The 21,746-nt window shown below is 43.3% G+C and overlaps 2 protein-coding genes across 8 annotated transcripts in view; one reads left to right on the forward strand and one right to left on the reverse strand.

Moving 5' to 3' along the window:
* Positions 1–66: 66 nt before the first annotated feature.
* On the reverse strand, positions 67–9,470 carry si:dkey-206f10.1 (adenylate cyclase type 8). The gene is made up of 21 exons (XM_052052083.1): positions 9,192–9,470; positions 7,970–8,165; positions 7,158–7,895; positions 6,924–7,073; positions 6,702–6,832; positions 6,444–6,555; positions 6,241–6,368; positions 6,002–6,160; positions 5,678–5,906; positions 5,431–5,601; positions 4,726–4,826; positions 4,450–4,651; positions 4,149–4,241; positions 3,914–4,074; positions 3,554–3,635; positions 3,324–3,482; positions 3,048–3,194; positions 2,423–2,515; positions 2,225–2,339; positions 1,860–2,062; positions 67–1,336 (listed from the first exon to the last, which is right to left on the reverse strand). The coding sequence occupies exons 2-21, from the start codon at positions 8,120–8,122 to the stop codon at positions 1,121–1,123; spliced, it is 3,543 nt and encodes a 1,180-aa protein (XP_051908043.1). The 5' UTR covers positions 8,123–8,165; positions 9,192–9,470; the 3' UTR covers positions 67–1,120.
* A 2,159-nt stretch (positions 9,471–11,629) lies between these two features.
* Positions 11,630–21,746, forward strand: part of LOC127592686 (protein EFR3 homolog B) — a 28,171-nt gene continuing 18,054 nt past the window's right edge. Inside the window, exons 1-3 of one of the 7 annotated variants that reach the window (XM_052053635.1) lie at positions 11,630–11,981; positions 12,375–12,513; positions 21,654–21,730. In XM_052053635.1, coding sequence (XP_051909595.1) covers positions 12,507–12,513; positions 21,654–21,730 — 84 coding nt within the window. In that variant the 5' untranslated portion in view covers positions 11,630–11,981; positions 12,375–12,506. Of the gene's footprint in view, positions 11,982–12,374; positions 12,514–13,429; positions 13,696–15,074; positions 15,380–15,403; positions 15,561–17,602; positions 17,664–19,645; positions 20,102–21,653; positions 21,731–21,746 lie in introns of those variants that run through there. The other 6 variants (XM_052053638.1, XM_052053637.1, XM_052053634.1 and 3 more) reach the window with 6 other exon arrangements.

A 21,746-nucleotide genomic window follows, 5' to 3' on the forward strand; every position in this document is an offset into this window, starting at 1 on the left:
ACCTACAGAAACAAACGAAATAAATGTAATCATTGTATCAACTTTATTTGTATAACACTAGTGGGTTGCTAGTGGGTTACAGTTCCAGAATGATACTCATTAAAAATATAAATATAAAAAGCATATGTAAATATTCATACATAAATCCAAATAACAATAAAAACACATTGGGGCTCCGACTAACAATTATCTGAATGACACTGGTTAAATGTTAAAAAAAAATTCTAATGATATGCAAGTAAACTTAAACAGATCATTTTCTCCGCGACCCTAGTGAGGATCAAGCGGCTCGGAAGATGAATGAATGAATGAAAGATCATTTTCTTGCACTGATTCCTATGCAGCCCACGTTTTTCCTCAAGCACATCAGGTTTTCATAATAATAATAATAATAATAATAATAAGAAACATACAATACTGTATTCATGTATGAAAGGTTATATTCAGCTCAAAAACCTGATGTATGAGAAAAAGAAGACATTTTTAAAATCAGCATAAAAAATAAATTTCAAGACATTTAAAGCCCTCGCCGATACAACTTAGCTGTTGACCAATGTAATCAATAAATAGTAAATTAATTGATTTATTTGATGGAAAAATCATGTTTTAATTTTCATCCATTTATTCAAAAAACGTGACATTAATCCAATTTGACAGTGTGGAGATTGCACAAATATATATTAATAATTATTCACTGATTTGGCCCATAACATGTTATAAAATAAGCAAAAGTATTGATCATTGTGGGGTGGCACGGTGGATGACTGGTTAGCACGTCCGCCTTACAGTACAGAAGTGCAGGGATCAATTGTGGCTCCAGCCTTCCTGTGTGGAGTTTGCATGTTCTCCCTGTCCCAGTGTGGGTTTTCTCCGGGCACTCCGGGTTCCTCCCACATTCCAAAAATCCGAGTTTAAAATACATACTGAAAAAGATGAATCATTTAAAAAAACTTCACTGAAAATCTTAGAGAGGTTGTTTTGAGGTATGATGTATTTTGCCTTAAAGGTATCAAACCCTGATGAAAAAGATTATTGATATTGTAATATTGACAATTTCTTCATTGTAACAACTCAAAGCACTGAAAATTATGCTCTCTGTCACTATTTTGGGGTTGCCCCATCAGCACTTAAGGGTGCAGGTTGACAGAGTGAACCCGCCATTGGTCTCCCTCAGCTTCTCCTTGTGTCTGGCCTGGACCAGACTGAACACGATGCCCGCCAGCGTCATGCGTCCATCCATTCTGCCCCCTGGGCGTCCGTCCGTCGTGGCGTTGACTCTCTTGCTGCGCATGGTGCTGATGAAATAAGTGCGGACCTTGCCACGGCACTCGCTCACCTGCAAGGACAAACCATGCATCTGAGTTAAGTCATGCATCAGTCATAGATCGACCTCAGGGCAGTGGACACTAAATACGCCACGAGATGGCCCAGTTGGTTTGATTTCAGTCATACAATATATTGGTCAAGCGGAAGGAAATAATCAGTCAGTCAGTCAACCAGTTTGTTAGTTTGTTAAGTTAGATCGACTAGTTGGTCAAATCAGTTAGTTAGTCAGTAATTCAGTTAGTTGACCAGTCAGTTAAATGGTCATTCATTCAGTTATTTGGTCATCTAGCTAGTTTTGAATTGCCATGACCATTAAGATTGATTTGTATATTTCATCATCCCCATACTTTCCTGTGAATAATATCCCCCCTTATATAATACTAGCTGTCAAAATCACACTTCATAAGCATTTTTTTCTCTGATGTACGTTTGTATAATACGGTACTGGTAAACCTTGGGACTGGTGGACACCCAGGCACAGTTTCTCTATCGGGCTTTTGGATTTTAAACAGACGGTGTTGTACAGCACTCACCCCCTTGACAAAGATTTCTCCACGCAGCTCCAAGACAAAACCCCACTCTGCCAGGATTCTCCGGGTGGCCTCTGGCACCTGGATGCGTCCGCTCACCCCCGTGCTGTCCATGCGGCTGGCCAAGTTCACCGTGGACCCCCAGATGTCGTATTGCGGTTTGCTGGCGCCGATCACACCCGCCACCACCGGCCCGTGGGCAATGCCTAATGGAGAAATCATTATCCTCAGACAAACTACTATAGGCCACCACAGAAGCTTTTTTTTTTTGTGGTCAACTTCCTGTCTGAGAAAACGCATGTGAGTGAATACAGACAATGAGTGAATTGAATCAAAGACAGTGCGCATCCACACGGTACGCTATTTACCGACACGCAGTTGAAAGTCTTTGGCAGAGTGTCTGTTAATCTCCTTCAAAGTCTCTTGCATTGCCAGTGCAAACAGAACCAGTTCGCTCAAGTGATTCCATTCGTCCATAGACGTCTGCAAGGGAGGTTGAAGGAGAGTCACACACAAGCACATGGAGAGGAAGGTTAATGTGGGGCGTGGGGGAGTCTCTGTCCCACCTGTTTGTCTGGCGCTAAACCGGAGGCGGCCATATAGCAGCTCCCTATGGTCTTGATCTTCTCCACATAATGGAAATATGATTCCTCCAGCAGCTATAAAACAAATGTTTTAGTCGAGACAAAACTATACAATGTTTCGGTTTGTATTTGTTTACAAAGAATACGTATACTGTACACGATTATTAGCCATGTTCCTGATCGTTCCTCCTGTTAGCAGAATAATGCATTTGTCTGCAAGCTAGCTGTCGAGTTAGACATGAAAATTAAATAAATAAATACATATCCCACAACCTCACTCTTTCGTCTTTCCTTCCATAACTTGCGAGTTTCAGTCCTGGCATGTTTTCAGCGATAAATCTTGAAACATTTAAAAAATATATACCGGTATTTAGAAACCAATTTCTCTCTTTAAACTTCACCCCAGCCTTAACCACAGAGCCGAAACACTTACAAAACCCTAAACCTGAAATTCTAACTGCACCCTAACCCAAAGTCAACAACCCAACAAATCCTCGGTCACTGAACCCAGCTCCACCCTAACTTAACACCTAACCTCACCCAACTCTATTTAACCCACCCTCTGTACTATCCCTCTCCCTAAAACTGAAAATTATCACACACTCACCTCATCAAAGCCAGCTATGATCTCATTGAGGAGTCGGAGGCAATCCACACCTTCGTGTCTGATCTCCTTTTGCTCAAAGTACTCATTAAATCCAGCAATGGATGCAAACATTACCCCCACTTCATCATAGGATTGGGAGTAAAGCTCCTGCAAAGAAAACATCACTGTTAATTGTTCACCTGCAATTGATGAAAACCTGCAATATAGAGACCATTTTAAAAAACGGCATTGTTTTTTGCCAACAAAACCTTTTTTTTCTTTTTTTTGTGCATGCACCTCATCGTTCTTGCTGCGATCCAAAAAGTGCCGAGCCACATGCACCGGTAGAATATTGTGCAGGAGACATTCATTGTGCTCCCGCAGCTCCCTCATGTCCTCCACTTCCTGCTGAGCCTGCAGACGCCACAGAAAGTCCTGCCTGGCGGTGGCCTCCCACTGGAGAACAAATCCAAGTCTGACGTTCTGGATTTAATTTTGAAAGACATTGAAGATGGAGAAATCAGTACCTGGCGTCCGTTGTAAAAGACTGCCACAATGAACATGACCAAGAGAAGGATGGCGATCCCTTTTCTCCTCACATAGTGAGACCTGTGCATGTATAAACAGGAAAAAAAATCAACATTGGATTGATAAAGCACCGTCCAGCACTCATAGGACACTGCATTAGGTACACTGGCTAATGGAGTCCAGTAGCTGTACACCCAAATAATGTTTTACAAAGAAAATAATGCGTATTTATTTGACAATTATGTTCATTGTACTGTTAAAAACCCACAAAAAATGTGACATAGCGCCGCAATTTTGATATAAAGAATGGTCTCGTACAAATTATATTGTTACTATTACGCCAAACAATTAATTATGACCTGTGCGGCATATCTTGGCGTGCCAGAGAAAGGAAGGCCAGATGGATGAGGTAGGAATAGACGGCCACAGCCAGCAGCAACACGGCCAGCTTCAGCAGGGAATTGAGACGAAGAAACACGGCGCACGTCACCATGGCGATCACGCCGCTCAGCACAAACACCTGAAGAAGACAAGGAAGCGATATTTTAACTCGAACAATCCAAGTTTGGTGTTTTTAGAAATTCGAATGGTTACCTCAGGGTACGAACAGACGGTGAGTGAACGTGAAGCCGCGTTTGTCTTTTCCATCTCATGAGCCACTTCTGAGTCTGTTAGAACGCACCACAGCTACACGCATACCAAAAATACAGAAAGTAAATGATGACCTCTTTGATTTCAGTGACATTTATTTATTATCATCATCACACTAGATTTTTTTTCTTTTACAAGCGGGTCACATTGACCAGCATGCGCACTGGATCAGTTTTACTGCGCACAAAAAAATTCTCTCATCCTCTATTTGAAACATCTGGTGCAGTTTTACGTGGTCTCTCACAATGTCCGTGGAGGCTAAACCAAAGTTGATGACCACAGCTGTGAGGGTGAGCGTGTTGCGAGCCTTGTTGTTCTCGTGGATCCAGCAGCAGAATTGCTGCAGTGTGGCGGGGCTCCACTTGAACTCCTCCGCAAGCACCAACAGCAGCAGCAGCGTATAGGTGAGTAAAAACAGGGAAAACTGTAGGATGGCTGGAAACAGTCTACAAAAAAAATGATACAAAGCAGCTCATAGGATTGAACATTTTAAGTGCAGAGAGAGTTGGCAATTTCCTACCTGGGTGCCGGGATGAGGGCCTGGGCGGCCATGACAAAGAGGAGCATGATGAAGGAGCAGAGCAGGTTGGAGTTGAACATTTCGTCTCTCATCTGGGAAAACTTAAGTCACACACAAGAAATGGCTTCATGTCAAACATCATTAGCCGAGACTTTTACCTTACATACTCTTGCGCTACATGGACCCACGAACTCAAGAGCCTGTAAGTCCAAAAACTTTTCCCATGGAAGCAAGCGATTTGTCAAAATTTGACTGGTGACTACCTCCCGCCCCAAATCAGCTGGATATTATCTTTGTTAGATTGCCATTCAAGATTCAACAATGATCAACATGTCTAATTAAGGTTCTGGTGACCCAGGTCTTCCTTTGTGGGTGATTTCGGAAGTGACTTCAAACATAGACTTGATTTCTTAAACATCAAGTCTCTGAAGGAAAAACTCTTGGATAACGATGGGACGACATCTTCTCGAGGGGTAACTTTAATAATTCGCAAACACTCTGTGCCATGTGACAGAAATTTCAGGAGCTTGGATAAAGAGAGGAGTCAGAAAGGCCATCGGTCTGGAATATTTTTGTCAAAACATATATTGTTGGGAACAGCGACATGACAGTACCAGACAGCATCTGCATTCTAAAAAACACCGCGCCCATCGCGTCTGACGATCTTACAATCAAAAGCATAGCCTTCTAAATGTACAGCCTTACCTTGTCCTCAATGTGTGTGTCCTTGAATACCAGCGAGAAAGGAGTGATGTGTTCCTTATGCATACGCTCACTGCTGCGAACCTCGATGGCATGTTTGATGCGCTCGTTGATTTCCTTGGAAGTGGATGGCCATATGTTGGGCAGCGATCCATTCGTGAATGAGGCCAAGATCTGCAACGAAATATGAGATTGAGCAGATTGGCTCAAGGAGGGCTGTGAGGCCACTGGTGCTGGAATCAGAACGTACACTATTCATGTCAATGGCACTGCCAAATGGAATTTCATGGGCGCGACTTGTTTTCTGGACGTTGCGAGGCTCGTTGTGGTCAACTATTTGTATATCCTCCTGAGGACAAATGAGAAACGTGTCGATGTTGTGTCGCCGCAGGAAGTCATTCCTGTCAGCGCCATGTCCAGCCTCTGTCTTGTAAATGCCTTCAAGGCAGTCCAGAGTAGCCTTGGAGATGTGAATGCGCCTGTTGAGGGAAAGAAAATCACCAATGAGCTACCGTGCTTCTGATGACTGTCCTCCAATTGTACCGGGAAGGAGTAACACAGTAAAACCCCTCACCCTGGTATTCCACCTGCCTCCAACATGTTGGCAATGCCCACATCCCAAGACCAAACGTCAAACTGCCATTTCTGTAGCCCGAGCACCCCACACAGGACGGAGCCTGAATGGATGCCAATCCTCATGTCCATGTTAAAGTTAAGTTGCTTGCGGACAGAACTGATCGGCGAGATGGAACCAGATCAAGACTTGTTTCAGTAGCAACAGGGTGACCAACAACTCATCATACTTGGACTTACCGTATGGTGTTGATCATAGCCAGACCCATTTCAACACAGTGACGGGCATGGGCACGCTGAGGTTCTGGCACCCCGGACACACAATAATAACAGTCTCCAAGTATCTTTATTCGTAGGCACTGGTGCTCCTGTCACAAAGAAAAGACCAAGACGGATAAATAAATGGAAGCCAAACATGAGGAAAATTAGGCTCAGGTTCATACCTCGGCCAAATGGTCAAATCGTCCAAAGAGCTCATTGAGGGTTCGAACCAAATCCTGAGCTGACAAGTTCATGGAAAGCAGAGTAAAGCCCTTGATATCTGCAAAAAGGATGCTGCAGAGAAGAGAGACCAACCATAATACTTGATACACTTTAGGGAACGGATGGCAACCAAAAAGGAAGTCAGGTTCTACATTTATAGATAACCAACATGCACTGTGCATTCGTTAGGACACAAAATGTTGCGTTTTTGGACTTACCTGACATCTTTGTACTGGTGAATATAAATCTTGTGAAACTCTTGAGGAATGAGCTCATCGTCCATTAAGCTCATATCAGCAATCATTTCTAAGGCTACAAACCGGGGCAAGATGGACAACACTAGACGCTCCTGTTGTGTAGAAATGTTCAAGAAAATTAAGGTCAAAGATCATCAGATTCTACCCCTTGGATGGAGTGTGTGTCTAATGCTGTCGTCCTACCTGTCTCTGGTTCTCTTGCTCCAGTTTGAGGCGACCTTCGATGCAACGACGTGTTTCTAAGAACACCTGTCGCTGTGAATGATCGGTCAGGTAGTGAATGAAGAATCCGGCTGTGTTCATACCCAGGTACAGAAGGCCTTTGGCAAAAACCTACAATCAAGAACATTTCACTGCCTTTATCCAGAAATGTCCAAAGTATGAAAAGCGAGGTTCTAACACTTGAAGAAAACTCACCTTTCTGAGAAGCACTGTATCATTCCGGAAGCATATGATCTCCACTATTAGATGCAACGCCGATGTCAGTGAACCGGCGCACATGGCCCACATAAGCGGTAATGGCAGCAGGGTGTACGTGGCAAACAGTGTGAACAAAAGGTACCACGACGGGTCTTTTTCTAGCCCGTATACCAGTCCTCCCAATACCTGCGTGGTTTGCGAGAGCCAGCTGGCCAGGCCGGTGTAATGAAGCCACCTCGGTGACATGGAGTCCTTGAAGGTTAGCACAACGAGGCACAGCGCTATGGCAAACACCATGAACGCGCATGTCAAGCAGCCTCGGAGGGGTTCCTTGACCTCCTCAGGTGCCAAAGCCAGGTACAAAACCAGGATCTGCAGCTTGGCCACGGCATCGATCACATTGGTGATGGCTAAGGAGTTACGTCTTTGGTGAGAGGAGTGTTGCTGATAGAGTTTTTCCAGGTCTTTGGATTTGAAGGTGTGTCTCAACGTGGGTATGTAGATACCGTGAATAATGCGGCCCCAGTGTACAAAAAAGTCGGCATCACTGGCGTATTCGTTCCCGCTTGACCCTCCCATACTGTGGCTCATGGAGCCACGGAGGTGGGCAGGGTGTACTCGAAATGTGGAGGAGCGCCGTTTGACTCCACGTGAAGCCTTGCTGCGGATCTGGCGGTTGATTTCTTCCATATAGGCATCTGTGACAAAGATTTTGCGAGCTGGCTCCACGCCGACCTGTCACGCCAAATAAGAACATGGTGATTAGTTATTCCAAGATTCTGAGGACAACTGTGGACATAATCACTCACCTGAGCGCTGAGCTCCTGCTGGATGATGATGTGCTTTACAGCATTCTGCCACAGCATCTTTTTACGCCTCAACCCCGGCGACAGAGTGGCTGTCAGGCAGGAAGGCTCACGCAGTTCCATTGGGAAGACCCGTGTCTCTGAAAAAGTCACCATGGCATGGTACCAATTTTCAGTTCCTGGCGTGGATGACGATGACCTGGACGAGGCAGAAAAAGTTTGAGTACAAAGCTTTTGGTCAAGAAAACATTGCCCGTCATACATTCAAAAGCCATAATGTCCACTGACACTTATGGTCTTCAATTTTGGGATGATGCACCTCTATCTGTTATACATACTTTACACATACTTAAGGAATAGGAAACAATTACTTAAGCTAGAAAACCGCTGTTCTATGTGTTAAGACATTGCTTGTGGCGGTCCACAGGGCTCAATACTGGGTACCAAACAGCTGGCTTTATATTGAAATTATTTTTGTAATGTTTATGAAGTGTTGAATCTGTTTAGTTTGTGACTGATACACATAACTTTTGTTCTGGGTAGGACTTATTAAACATGATTGATGAGCTTGAATTTAGTAAGGAGCTAATTGAAGTCATAGTCTAAATAAATGATCATTAATTATCAACCATATGAAAATAAATCACAAATCCGGTTCAAAGTAAAAAATAACCAATGAGAATTCAGAGCATGTTTTACGCTGAGTACCCCTGTTTTGCACTGTGACAACCAAGTCTGCAGAAGACCAGATTGGACAACCTGGTTGAGTCCACGTGCTACCAGAAGCTTTTGAACTAATGATCTGGTGGCCAGATTTAGACATTAGCTTTCTATAATGCCCCTGACTTAATGGCCTCATGTGGCTCGGGCTAGAAATGTAAACTGTGCTCACCCGTGACTCAATTGCATTGTCACCAGTGCAATTCCAAACATGATCTCTCAATATTCCCTGAAATCGGGACCAACCAAAACACTCCTATGGTGCTCTGTATATCCCAGTTTCAGGGTGCTCTACAGAGTGCTGTTTCACCTTTATTCCAGGATGTAGAAAGAACGCAGAGAATCACCTGATAGGTTTCGTCCACTTCACAGAGCTAAATTCCTACATAAAACTGTGATCTGATATAATTGTAGGAGACATGCATTTTCGAGGACGCATTTCTATAGATTTTAGACTGTTGAAGGGGTCCACACAAGTCACGTCCACCAAAGTCCCCAAACTGACCTGTTCTGTTTTGCATTTGGTGTATCCGTTGCTCGTGTTCAGGTTTAGCCTTGATATGGACAGCCAGCCCATAACAATTCATTTTTTCCAGATTCCACTGCATACGATCCGTACAAAAAAGGGAATTCAGGCACAACACAGGAAGCAGGAATACGATATTTCAATCATTCCACAGACAGGACTTTCTCCATAACGGACTAATAAAGTCGGTAAATGTGTTATTGAGAGAGAGAATGTGGAATTCTTCCGGCAGAATTGTAGATCACCACCTGGTTTGAAAGGAAGTCCAAAACTGTGAGGAAGCAGGGCAGCAGCGATGAGGAGTGTAAAGAGGATTAATTAGTGAGGAGCCATTCTCTCTGGTCTGCAACGTTCAGGTCACTGGTGCCTGGAAAGCCCCCCCACCCCTCCAATTTATTTCAGAGGAAACCTTTATGTCTACAAATGCTTGTGTTTGGGTGGAGCTACAGAAGACAGGACAATCAAAACTGTCGCTTCTGCACTGAAAAGGTTGGAAATAAAGATTTATTCATTGTGGCATGGCATTTATAAAAACAGATTACACAGTTTGAGAAGTAGGGTACTTTTCAAGTTAAAACCATATTTTCCTAATTATGAATTAAACGTTATAACTTTGTACAATGAAGACTTGAAGAAAGAAAGAAAGTGATTCATGATGATCTCAATGGTTGTAAGCCAGTTTCAGTCCCAAAACAATCAAAGCTTCTGTAAGGCTGATCCAACACATTCCCATCCGTCCCAGTGTGACACTGTACACAGCAGCTCAGACCAATACGGCTGAGAAGCGTACCTCTAAAAATAGACGCCGAGCGAGCCTAAGGCAATTAGCCCGATTATTGCCGGTTGCAGCCAAATTGGTATTACGCTTGGCAAGGGTGGACAAAAGCTACAGTTGTGCTCATTAGTTTAGACACTTTGGCAACATTTGTTGAATATAGGCAATTTCAGAGAATATATGAACATGGACTAGGGATGGGCGAATTGGTATCAGACTGATACGACCCTATTTTAGGGTGTAGGGATACTAATGCAATCTGTCGATAACTGAAATTTGAGGCAAAAAATAAATAAAATAAACGAGCACCGGGAAGTCCTGCAGAGCAGTAGTTGGCACTATCCTGCGGCAGTTTGAAAGATTGGTGAATCATCATTTGTTGTTGTGTGAAATGAAATTTTATATATCAAAAATAGTAATGGTATTGATAATCATACCGGTGCGTACTCAAAGAGTGAATACTCCTACTGATATCGGTCTGAAAAAAAGTGGACTCGAACATCCACAACAGGGACAATTTCATTTTTTAAATGTTGGGTTTAACCATTTCAGGGACAGTGGTTACTACAGTGGACAGTTTATCATGTTATCGGGTTACAGGTTATCATTTGGTGCATGAAAGTAATTATTGTGCTATTCTGAAATGCCTTACAGTTTATTTTGTTCATCACATTAAAAAAAAATCGAATTTGTTTTGACTAATCCCTCATGTTAAAATTATCAGCACAACTCTATATGTTTAATGCGGTTTAAACAGTAAATAGACCTTTCCATCATTTTTAGTACATGTCCGGTCCAGCTTGTGAGAAAAGTTATATTTTTGGACGTTTTATTTATTTATTTATGTGTTTTTTAAGAGATTGGCCAGATGAGATGCACTAGTCGTATGTGGCCCCTGATCCATTGGGTCCCCGACCTGTGAATTTGGCAAGCCCTGAAAGCTAATCAGTATTGAGGCGAACGTCTTTAGCTGCGCGCTAATCAGCTCACTGTCAAACAGCCTGACACTTGCCTCCATGAGTGTTGCTCAACTTTGCACTTTTTAAATTTGTCTTTGGCTTTGTAAAGTTAAGCCCAAAGATGTCATTGTAGTGTATGTGGTCTGTGATAATTCACAAAATGGCCAAAATTCAGAACTGCAAGGTCGATGTGCTAATTACTCATCCACTCTGCTGTCCAATAAAGCCATTAACAAGATAAATCTTGTTTTATGTTGAGAGGGAAGAAATGTCATCTGTGCTGTACAGAACATTTGACAATAAAGTTGTACACACGCGCTAAAAAAACTTCTCAATTCACGTTAAAGTTAATTTTGGTATAACCTATGTGAGAAGTTTCTGTGAGAGGTTAGTGTTACTTTGCTTTATACAGTGCAGCAAATATTTGCCCCCCACCAAAAAAAGAAGAATAAAACACTTTAAATTCTTGCACTCAGAACATTATTTTTTCCCTCCACAGTCTCAGTTTTTTTCGCAATTTGAGAAATGTTCCTTTTTCTTTTTGGCGCAAATTCGAATCGTATTGTTACGCCGCGACGCCATCGTAAACCGGAACATATGTTTCACACTAAAGAACACTTCCGCGACGATCATCCTGACTCACTGCTGCCGTCAGGTGGAAGGAAAAAAAACCCTCAGCACTCGCAAGCTTGTCACTTTAATTCAAATACGAAACAGATATGGCGTGCTTATTACGTTGATGCTTCATTCACGACGTGATTTGAATTGATTTTGGAGTACTGTACTGTATTTTGCACGATTTGACTTGAAATATTAATATGCATGAACATGAACTGCATGTATTCAAATTAGCTCCTGTCAAAGTAGTGGTGGGCTGACTCATATTTACCAGTGAGCAAGTATCACAGCTGTGTGTGCAGTTGGATCGATTGACTATTTTTTTAAACTTAATTTTACATTTTCCTGGCTGGTGGAAAGTCCGACTTATCGAAGAAGAGTGGTGATGGCTCCATGGTTAATATTCTTCATTTAATGGTGAGGAGTAAATGTTGACAGTGGGTGGTTGAGATAGTTTAGTTGGTGGTGGTTAGCTAACCTGATCTTGGCTAATAACACTGTCTCGGTGACATTTGATTATTTACAATTGTTCATCGTTTTAAGACGCTCGTTCTCATGACGTAAAAAGCAACGCGAAAACGTGTTGAATAAACACCGAAAGTGTGGAAATGTCAGAAAACGACGAGCTAAACACAGCTACACATGTACTATTCAATACTGGCTCGTGTTCATTCGCAATTTCTTTCGGAATAACCTCAACCGTATCAACTTCCTTATGTGTACGCGGTGCGCGATATATATGCTCAGTTCTTGTCGACGTTAGCATGTTTACATCGTCGGCTAATTTTGGCTTCCCCACAACTTCCACAGGCCAATGGACATCCCGAGGTTTTCCTGAGTGCCCAAGCCCGGGTGAAACGTCATTCAGGCGCCCGAGTGTCTCACTTCTTCCCGCCACTGTGACGCTGGAAGTGGACTTCCATCTAGTGGCTAACATCCATCATGACAGGTGAGCAATGATGACAAGTCCCAGCCACAATATTAAAAAGCTCTCTAATTAATATCACAGCACTTCTCGTCGTCCTCCGGCTTCTTCTCACATTCCCAAAAAGATGTATGTTAATTTGAAGACTCTAAATTGTTCTTTCAGTGTGAATATGAGCACTATCAGGGTTCAAACCGAGACGTTAGAGCTCTTTGTCCCCAAAATTCCACTTCCCTCATCATTGGGAAATACGCTCCGAGCGCAGTGTCTCACTCAGACAGTTTGGAAACTCTTGGATAATATCCCCTTCGCCCCAAAGGTAACCTGTATTTCAAAAATTCACCGATCGCGGGGATCATGGAATGCGAAAAGTGAGCCAATGGTCTCTCTGAAATCTTGAAAACATAGTGTGTGCGGGACCAGACAAAACTGTACTTATCTTTTGAAACCATACAAATTGTCTGACACATTTTTCATGACGTCAAAGCTTTTAGAGCCACAGGCTGACCAATCATATGCAGAAAAGATAAGAAAACCTTATTATTATTATTATTATATTATATTATTAGTCTCGCAATGGAGGAATTCCCAATTCACAGCAGCAAAGTTATGAAAGGAAGAGGTAGAACAACAACATATAGGAGCTGCTGGAAAGGCAGACACTCTCGCTTCTCACACAAGAAAAACTTTGCTTCAAAATTTGCAACTGGAAATATTGAATGGCTTGACAATTGTAATAGATTTATAGATAGATAAATATGATATGTGAGTTCCCTTAACTTTGAATGCCAAACCCACTGCCTGCATGTTTTCAGATGTCGGTGGGTGTCCGTACCCTGCGCTCTTTTGTCTCTGCCTGGTCCAGAGTGACACTTGGAACTATAGAGAAGCCCATTGTATCAGTGAGATGTTTATCAATGAGTCACAGAGGAAAGCGTTGACAGAGTGAGAGAGAGAGCAAAGCTGTCGGACTAATCGCTAATCTCTCCCATTAATGCGGTCAACCTGCTTATGTGGTGAATATTATTGACTTAAGGGAAATTGGCACAGCCGTGGGCTTTCTTGTATTATTTGGAGCAAGTTTGGTGTAGTTGAGCATTGATTTGGCTGCCATGCCCTTGCACGTACCCGTGCCTGTCGACGTCCCGGCCTCTCAGAGGCTGTCACTGGACTGTCGCACACTTCTCGACCATCGTGTTGGCAAGGGTAAGTGTGGCGCTCTACATCCGCTGCACAGAATTGGTTTTCATGCGTTATTGCATCTTGTATCTTGCTGAGTGGTGAAGGTTTGCGAGTGTTTGCAGACGTAACGAATGTTGGTCAGGGTTCATTGAAGATGATCGCCATTCGCAAATCATTTTAACTGTTGCAAACGGTTTTTGTTGTTGCCGTCAAATACGAACACAAAGATGATGGTGATGGTGGCGGTGGTGGTGTTGATGCCAAACCTCCTCCTCCGAAAAAAAAGAGCAATGAAGGCATGCCACTCAAAATTTGGACTTGCATGTGTAGTAAAAACCCTGAAAAAAGCGCTTAAAAATCAATGAGAGCGCGAGGGTTGCCCACCATAGCACTCGCGCACATATGCACGCACACCACGATGAGCAACAGTCGGAACGGGCTGAAAATGAATGACAGCTAAAGATACAAACAAATCTTTTTCTCCCCCACCCATTTCCTCCTCCCACCCCTTGCGGTCGACTTGGGACCAGTTCGCTGACTCCCGGTCGATTCCGATCGACATATTGGGCACCCGTGCCTTAAATCCTGAGCTAATTCACTGATTAGCTTAGCGCCATTGTTTGCGGATGAGCGGTGATGCAGTCATCAGATTGGTCGCCCTATATGTCAATCAAGTAACGGGATTGATGATAGGCTGACGTAGTGCGTTCTGTGTAGTTAGCGCCTTCAATTAAATGGCATCGCCACCGCCGAGGCGTTTTCGACGCTTGTCGCGTGAAAGCCCGGGAGCCGCATTGGAGCAGCCAAAGAGCCACATGCGGCTCGCAAGCCACGGGTTGGCCACCCCTAGAGTAGATAATCACTCCCAGGCAGCATGTGAACAACTGCTGTATTCTCTCTTGGTGTTCCCTTATGTAATCGCACATTTTCGTTTGTTGTTTGTGAGTATTTTAACACAAGATGATTGGGTCATAAATAAGGACATTTTCGGAAAGGGCTAAACGCTTCATCTCATTCAACTCGACATTGCAGTGTAGAAGAATATGAACTTCAAAGAGCAAATGCTGCAATTTTGAGAAAAACAACTGCTTCACTTCCCACGGTTGATCGGGTTTATTTTATTTATTGTTAAAATACACATAGGACGTATATTTGATTTTTTGTTTCTCGAATGTCCTCATACGAAGCGCTTAAGACAGGGGTGCTCAACCTTTTATGACCAAAGGTTGGCAGCTTGAGGCAAGGAGATGGCGTGGGCGGGGGAGGCATTGTGATACGCTGTCCTAATTTCACCCCCCCCCCCCGCCCCCCACTCCCCCATCTGCAAGGTACATTATGCATAGCGTGTGTGTATTATTTTTGGGGAGGGGGTGGGGGGGGTGAAGACAAACAGGAAAATCCAAGGTCATCCCGGCATGCTTCTGTGTGACGTCGCCGACCAGCCCCCCTTTTGTGTGCATCGACGCAGCTTCTGCACCAATTGCCGTGCGCCTTCCTATGCCTTTTAGCTCCAAGCACACGTGCATGCAGCCAGGCATTAATCCCCAAGTGTGCGTGCGTGCGCGTGTGTGTGTGTGTGTGCATGTGTGTGTGTGTTGTTGGCACAGAGGTTTGCGTGTGTAAGTGCCAGCGCACAAGTGAGTGAACCTGCTAAAAGCAAACACGACCGGTGGAAGCAGCGGCTCTCCAGCGTCACGTTCGATGTACGGTAAGAATAAACTGATCGTATCGTTCGATCGTGAGGATTGGAACCCCCCGCCAGCCTGTTTGTCTGCATTCCCCACATGCGCTCTCCTCGCACACGCGTGAGTTTTACATCACGGGACCGCCGGCTCGCACAAGGACTGCATATTGAATCAGCGGCTTTGAAAACTCCCAATTTGGAAGATGTATGTATTTTGTAATGGTGTTTAATTTCCAGGCTTGCTCATCAGATTTTCCATTTGATGTGGCCACTTTTCCTTCTCACCGCACTTGCTTTGTGGTCAGCGAAACTATTCCATTATGTGGATAGTAGTTAACCGTGGGCTGTTACAAAGAAGCATATGGTGCTGCTGTGTTGTTGGTTTTTTTTGTATTTGTACATTTCACCCCCTTAATGGAGTGTCAAGTTTCTTGGCGAGCGCATCTTGGCAACAGCCAGATTTAAATTGGACAAAGGACTCCGCCACCTTTTAAAAGTTCTCCACGCTGCTAGAACATTGCAGTCCGAGCGCGCCTGTTGACATCCAAGTTGTTCTAAATTTCAAAAACAAACATCCCCTGGGGATCCAATTTAAAGTGAATGAATATGTCGCAAGCCTAAACCACTGTCTGCCGTCATATAAGGGAAAGTACAAAGCCACATTTTCACATTATCGACTGTTACAAAAATGGGAAGGGTTCAACTCTTGGCTGCTTTGTGTAGTCTGTCATGTGTTGAGATGAGTTTCAGTCATCTGTGGACAAGCTCACAACGTGAAACCATGTCTCAAATCATCTTTCTCCATTGAAATGAATAGATGTGCCATTAATCCATCCAAGCCTCCCCAAACATTCTTTAAATGTGTTTTTTAAAATCAGGAAAATAGCACTTATTTACTTGAAATCATCATTCCCCATTGAAATGAATAGATGTGCCATTAATCCGTCCAAGTCTCCCCAAACATTCCTTAAATTTGTTTTTTTTTTCTTTTTTATATCAGGAAAATAGCACTTCTATTTTTTACTGAAGAAAGACATACTCTATTAATAATTTAACAGTTTATTGATCATTACCAATTCATTGCGGCTCCTTCTGAGGTGTGTCACTTGACCACTTGGGAGCAGTATAACAAAGTCAAGCAGATAGGTGACTCTGCGTAAACTGCACTAATTTTAGCCATGCAATCATATTTTTTTTTATACAGAGGATAAAGAACTTATGCCTGTCTGTGTTTTTATATTGTCCGTCCACATTAGTGTTTAAATATCTGTTGCTTAATATATTGTGACATGGCCACATAGAGGCTATTCATGAAATGAAGTAAGCGTTTGGAACAAGTACAAATTGAAAGACACAAGAACAAGAAGGTATTTGCAGTTTGATACGATTTAGTACGATGGTGAATGCAGTTAACCTACACATACACATGGTTCTGCTTTCGCAAATGAATCTGTCTTCCGTTATTTACTGAAACTGGTCGGTTCGTTGTTTTTGTGCTCAGGCAGCGGTAACAAACATTATCTAGTGCCGCAGCAATCACATATTTGGGTATTCGGGTAGACTTCTGAAAATTCTACAATTCGGACAAAAGCGCCGTTCAGTGTAATTATGGTAGCATCCACATGATGAAATTAGTCGCCATCAGTTTGACTCCTTTTCTGGGTCGATGGTAATCACCAGGCATTCAATTTTTGCTCTTACTCATTCGCGTCTGTGGTGTTATCTGGAAAAAAAGATAAAAATAGGAAGTAAGCATTTATCTGTGCATCCCCAACCTAGTTTCTGATTGATTGTGACTCATAATGTGTTGGCTTTGGCGGTGTGTCGATGGGATGTGTGTGCGGCGTCTCTCTCTCTCTGCCACCCACTTTGAATTAGTTCCATGCCTCAAAATGTGTACGACGAAGCGGCCTAAAAAACCAAACAAAAACACTGGCGATAGATTTGAAGTGTGCTCTCGGCAGAACGTGACCAAGGCGCTTTTTTATGGATGGCATGGATGCCGACAGAAAGTCTCATTTCATCCCCACGTCGGTTTACTTTTGCTCGCCGCTTCCCGGCGTTAACCCCACCACCACCGCCATTATCATTATCACCATCATTGTCCTCCTCCGGTCTTTCAATTGCTTTATAGCTTCCCACAACTTCCTGTGCCATTGTGTGTGTTGAAGTAGCCTTTTGAATAGAAGACCAATTTCCACTGAAAAGTTGAATTCAGATTCCCAAAGCTGTTTCATGTCATTTCAGTCATCGTACAACATCGCTGGAATACTTTCCATGTAGCTTTCTTTGTCCACTTTTATGACAGGTGAGAATTTTTTAAACCGCCTTGTGCGGTTTGAAAACGGTTTCTGTTTGTTGCTATCAATGTTGCGTGACATGTCGATATTATTTTCGCCCTGATTTCGCCCTCCCTTCAGCAGCGTATTCCCCGTCTGCTCCGACCAGCCTTGCATATTTTATCCTAACGGGAGAGCGTTAATCTAACATCCCCGGTGGGGGTTGGGGGCTTGGGGGGTGGGTGGACGTTGTAATCTGTTAATGTTTCCCGGGCCGTTATTAGGGAGATATAAATGGCAATGTGATTGGCTGTTTCCTTGACGTGCCCACTGGAGGGGTGTGTGTTGGTTGACCAAGTCACAGGCACAAGCCACACAAAACACACACACACACACACACAAAAAGCATTCTGCATGGGGCCTGCAGCTCTGCGTCCAATCAGGTTGGAGTCGTGACAGAGGTCCTAGTGGAACGCCTCTTAGGTGTTTGTGATCCACTGAATGTGTTGTCAGTTCCTCTGGCTGAGTAGGCAGATGTGATTGTTCCATCGCTGCCATTAAAATACTTGAACTTCTCCGCCCACTTCGCGTTTCTTCGCCAAGGTGGTGCCGCACTAATCCATCGCGATAAGTCCCGCCGTGCGCAAACATCACCCGCACGTGGGCACATCAGATATGTTTTCTAAGCTGCTTCCCGTTTACAGTGGTAGTCGGTTACGTGTTAGAGTGCTTATGCTAGCTAAATACAATAATTGCGTACACCCCTCAATAATGCGATTGCGATTTATTATGCGATCTCTTCCCGTGTTAGGCTTACGTCGACAGTTAATTTATCGACTTTAATTTGAGTTATTAACTTACTAAACATTTGGACTTGCAGTCTTTTAATGATGCACAACGACAAATGGACACATTTCCACCAGACAATTATGGCGTCAACATCAATCAGTGAGTCATTAGTCAGATTACAACAAATCTGTGACTTTACCACTTGAAAAGAAAATTGCATTATTTTCCAATGAATTCTTCTGCCCGAGTTTGTATGTTCACTCCATGTTTCCTTTTAAAATGTGTATTTATTTTTTGTTTGGGGTACGTAGGCTTTCTCACAGATTCCCACAAATACCGTCTGTCGTCGTTCCAAAGGTTTGTTCCTACCCGTGGCCCAAATGATCGCAAGCGGTTCTGACAGTGGATGGATGGTTGGTACATCACAACAAACAGAAAAACGGCAAAGACAAATGTCATGAAATGAGCAAAGTCTTGAATAATGGCTCTCTGTCGTCCCCGCATGACTTCCGAAGCCACTCTTTCATTACAGCAAACGTCGAGCTGTGCAGAGAGTGCATTTGATTCAAATTGGGAGTGCTCTGCTCATATTTCAATCGCCACGGGTTAGCGAGTATGTCAGCTCCCCCCCCTCCCGTGTGTTACCTCTCAAACCTTCACCCAGAAATCACTTCCTCACCACAGGGGAGGGGGCAAGAAGAAGCTTTCAACTGTGATTCATTCAGTGCGTCACAAAGTAACCCACTACACCAGAGGTGTCCATCTCATTTCACATTGGGCCTCAGTAGATGTCAAGTGGGCCGGACCATTAAAATTAAACCACACTCTGCGATAAATAACCAAAATAATATGTCTTTCCTTTGTTTTGGTCTAAAGAAGCACAAGAACATTCAGAAAATGTTGAAATTTAATGAACATATCTTTTAGAAAACATTTCTGATGTCTTCTTCTCTGATCAAAACAATGTTGTCTTCTACTCTGATCAAAACAGTGTCCCCTAGAGGATACCCCATGAATTGCACACTATTAAAAATATTCATTCTGTGTCTTTTATGCATTTTTTTCACTTTTAAATGATCCCATGGGCCTGATTGAGCTTCCTTGGGAGGCTGGTTTCGGCCCGCGGCCCGTATGTTTGACACCCCTGCGCTACACACTTATTTTGTCTCTTACTGCACCCCCCTTTTTTTTCTTGCACCCTTACCACCTCTTTCTTCCCTGCTGGATTTTTATCGATCGAAAACTGCATCCAAACTAATCGAGGTTATGTCACAAAAGACAAAAGAATTAACCTCGCCATTCCATTACTTTTGGAGCGGACTGTACATAGCTGTAGCGTGGTGTTTCTTTCATAGTTCCTTCCGTCTTTGTTTTTGGCTCGTGGCCTGAGCATCGTGTTGTTTGTCAAGACTTTTAATACAATTCACAGATGCTGACTGAATTTGCGCACGTCCGGATTGGAATTGGTATTGATTGTGTAGCTCGGCCGCTGGCAACTCTGCAATAAACTCCTTAACGCGTCCTCCGCGTCATATGAAAATTTCAAGCCGTGATGGGAAACCCTGTCAAAAGGAAGGAAAAGAGCCCGGATGGAGTCAAGGGCTGTTCGAAAGGCCTTTTGAAGTGGGAGTCGGCCTCTCAGTAACCTGCCGGTTCAAACTTGTTTCTCGGGAAGCAGGTACGACGACATTTCTTTGGCAGATTACGTTAACGGTTTTGATTATTTATCTTGGATTCTTTTGCTGTCTATTCTCTCTTCCTCTCGCTCCTTGGAAGCTCCTCATGAGTCATCACTGCAGGCGTCCTTCAACCAACCAAAATCCAGCAATCAGTGACTCCCACATTAACCCCCCAAAAAACAGCATAGGAATACTGCAATGTTTGTTCTTGTCAAGGCCGTCTTCGTTACACGAGAAGGAGAGGGGGAAAGAGAGGGCGGGAGAGTGACTGCACTTGAACGCCATCCGGACTGAATTTTCCGTCAGAGCTGCAATTTACAATTATTTTCACACTCGATGAATCTCACGGTCATTTTCTGTCGAGTAATCAGTGAATTTGATTCAAAACATGTTGTCATTTCCTTTCCTTTATTATTAAGAAAAAGAGCCGTCAATTCAAATTGACACTACAGCCAAAATGCGTCAATTTATGAGCATTCACTACCTTTTTTTGCGGCAGAACTTGTGCAAAAATGTTGATCGTTGTTTTCTGAAATCGAAACAGATGTTTGCAACTATCTGATTTGGAGTCAACACAAAGATAATGAATCATTACAGAATAGAGAGTGTTTATTGTTGAGATTCTGAAATTTGATGGAGTTTGGACCTTTTTAAATTCAACAAGGTCTCAAAACAACCAGTCGATGACCTCAAAAATAATTATCTCGTGACCACGTTCTGTGCATGTCGTGGCCCCTGCCGTTGTTTTCACTCAGCCTGGATTTTGTGTCAGGCTAATACTAGCTTATTATGTGTCGTGACATAAAACGTCACTTAACAAGCTTCAGTTGAAACGAACTCGGTGCGATCAAAACATTTGTCAACCAGCGGCTTTTTTTTGGGTTATCGAGAGCAAGGCAGCGTAATTCATTGGGGATCCCAAGCCCCAATAAATCAGGAGTGTTGAAGTCACCAAGGGCATCTGTCCATTAAAATAAAAAAATAAAATAAAAACAAATCGTCACACCAAAACATCATGAGTAAACATCGAAACCTTGATGGCAAAAAATAAGAAGCTATCGATATTAATGCGAAGAAGTGAATACATTTATGCCCTTAACCCTTTAAGGGACAGGGGGTCACATCAGTGGAGAACCTATCATGTTACAAGTTGTCATGATTGGCGCATGAAAGGGTTAAATAATCCAACAATGCCAAATGTTATGCGAGTTGACGTTTCTTTTGTCCAACCAGACATCAACAGCCACTGAAAAGACCAATGACCATTCAGTTTGACCGTGCAGGGAGGTCGGACTTTATTGGAAACCTAAGTCATAGAGAGGAGAGTAATACATGCCGACTGAGTGACTAGAATCCCGGGAATGTGTTATTATTCGCATTACTCAAACTCTTGACAGGTATACTTGTGTTTATAATGCCTTACATGACTGCATTAGTCACTGTCTTATTTGCAACTGGTGCACTACATCCCGACATTAAGGACAAACAATACCGGTGGCTTGCGTTTAAAATTCATGTCACATGACCATGTTTTGTGTCTCCCGCCTTTAGGGGTATGCGGTTGTTGCGGGGCTCTCAGGCCTCGCTACAAGAGGCTGGTGGACAACATCTTCCCGGAAGACCCGGAGGTGAGTGACTCAGATT

This window comes from Hippocampus zosterae, chromosome 19 (genome assembly GCF_025434085.1).
Source record: "Hippocampus zosterae strain Florida chromosome 19, ASM2543408v3, whole genome shotgun sequence".
In the NCBI taxonomy this organism is placed as follows: Eukaryota; Metazoa; Chordata; class Actinopteri; order Syngnathiformes; family Syngnathidae; genus Hippocampus; species Hippocampus zosterae.

Coding starts and splice junctions, on each gene's coding strand:
- si:dkey-206f10.1 (XM_052052083.1), bottom strand. CDS start 8,122: ATGGTGACTTTTTCAGAGACACGGGTCTTCCCAATGGAACTGCGTGAG. Junction 6,833..6,923: donor AGCAAGAGAACCAGAGACAG/GTAGGACGACAG, acceptor TCTACACAACAG/GAGCGTCTAGTGTTGTCCAT. Junction 3,636..3,913: donor CGCCAAGATATGCCGCACAG/GTCATAATTAAT, acceptor ATACATGCACAG/GTCTCACTATGTGAGGAGAA.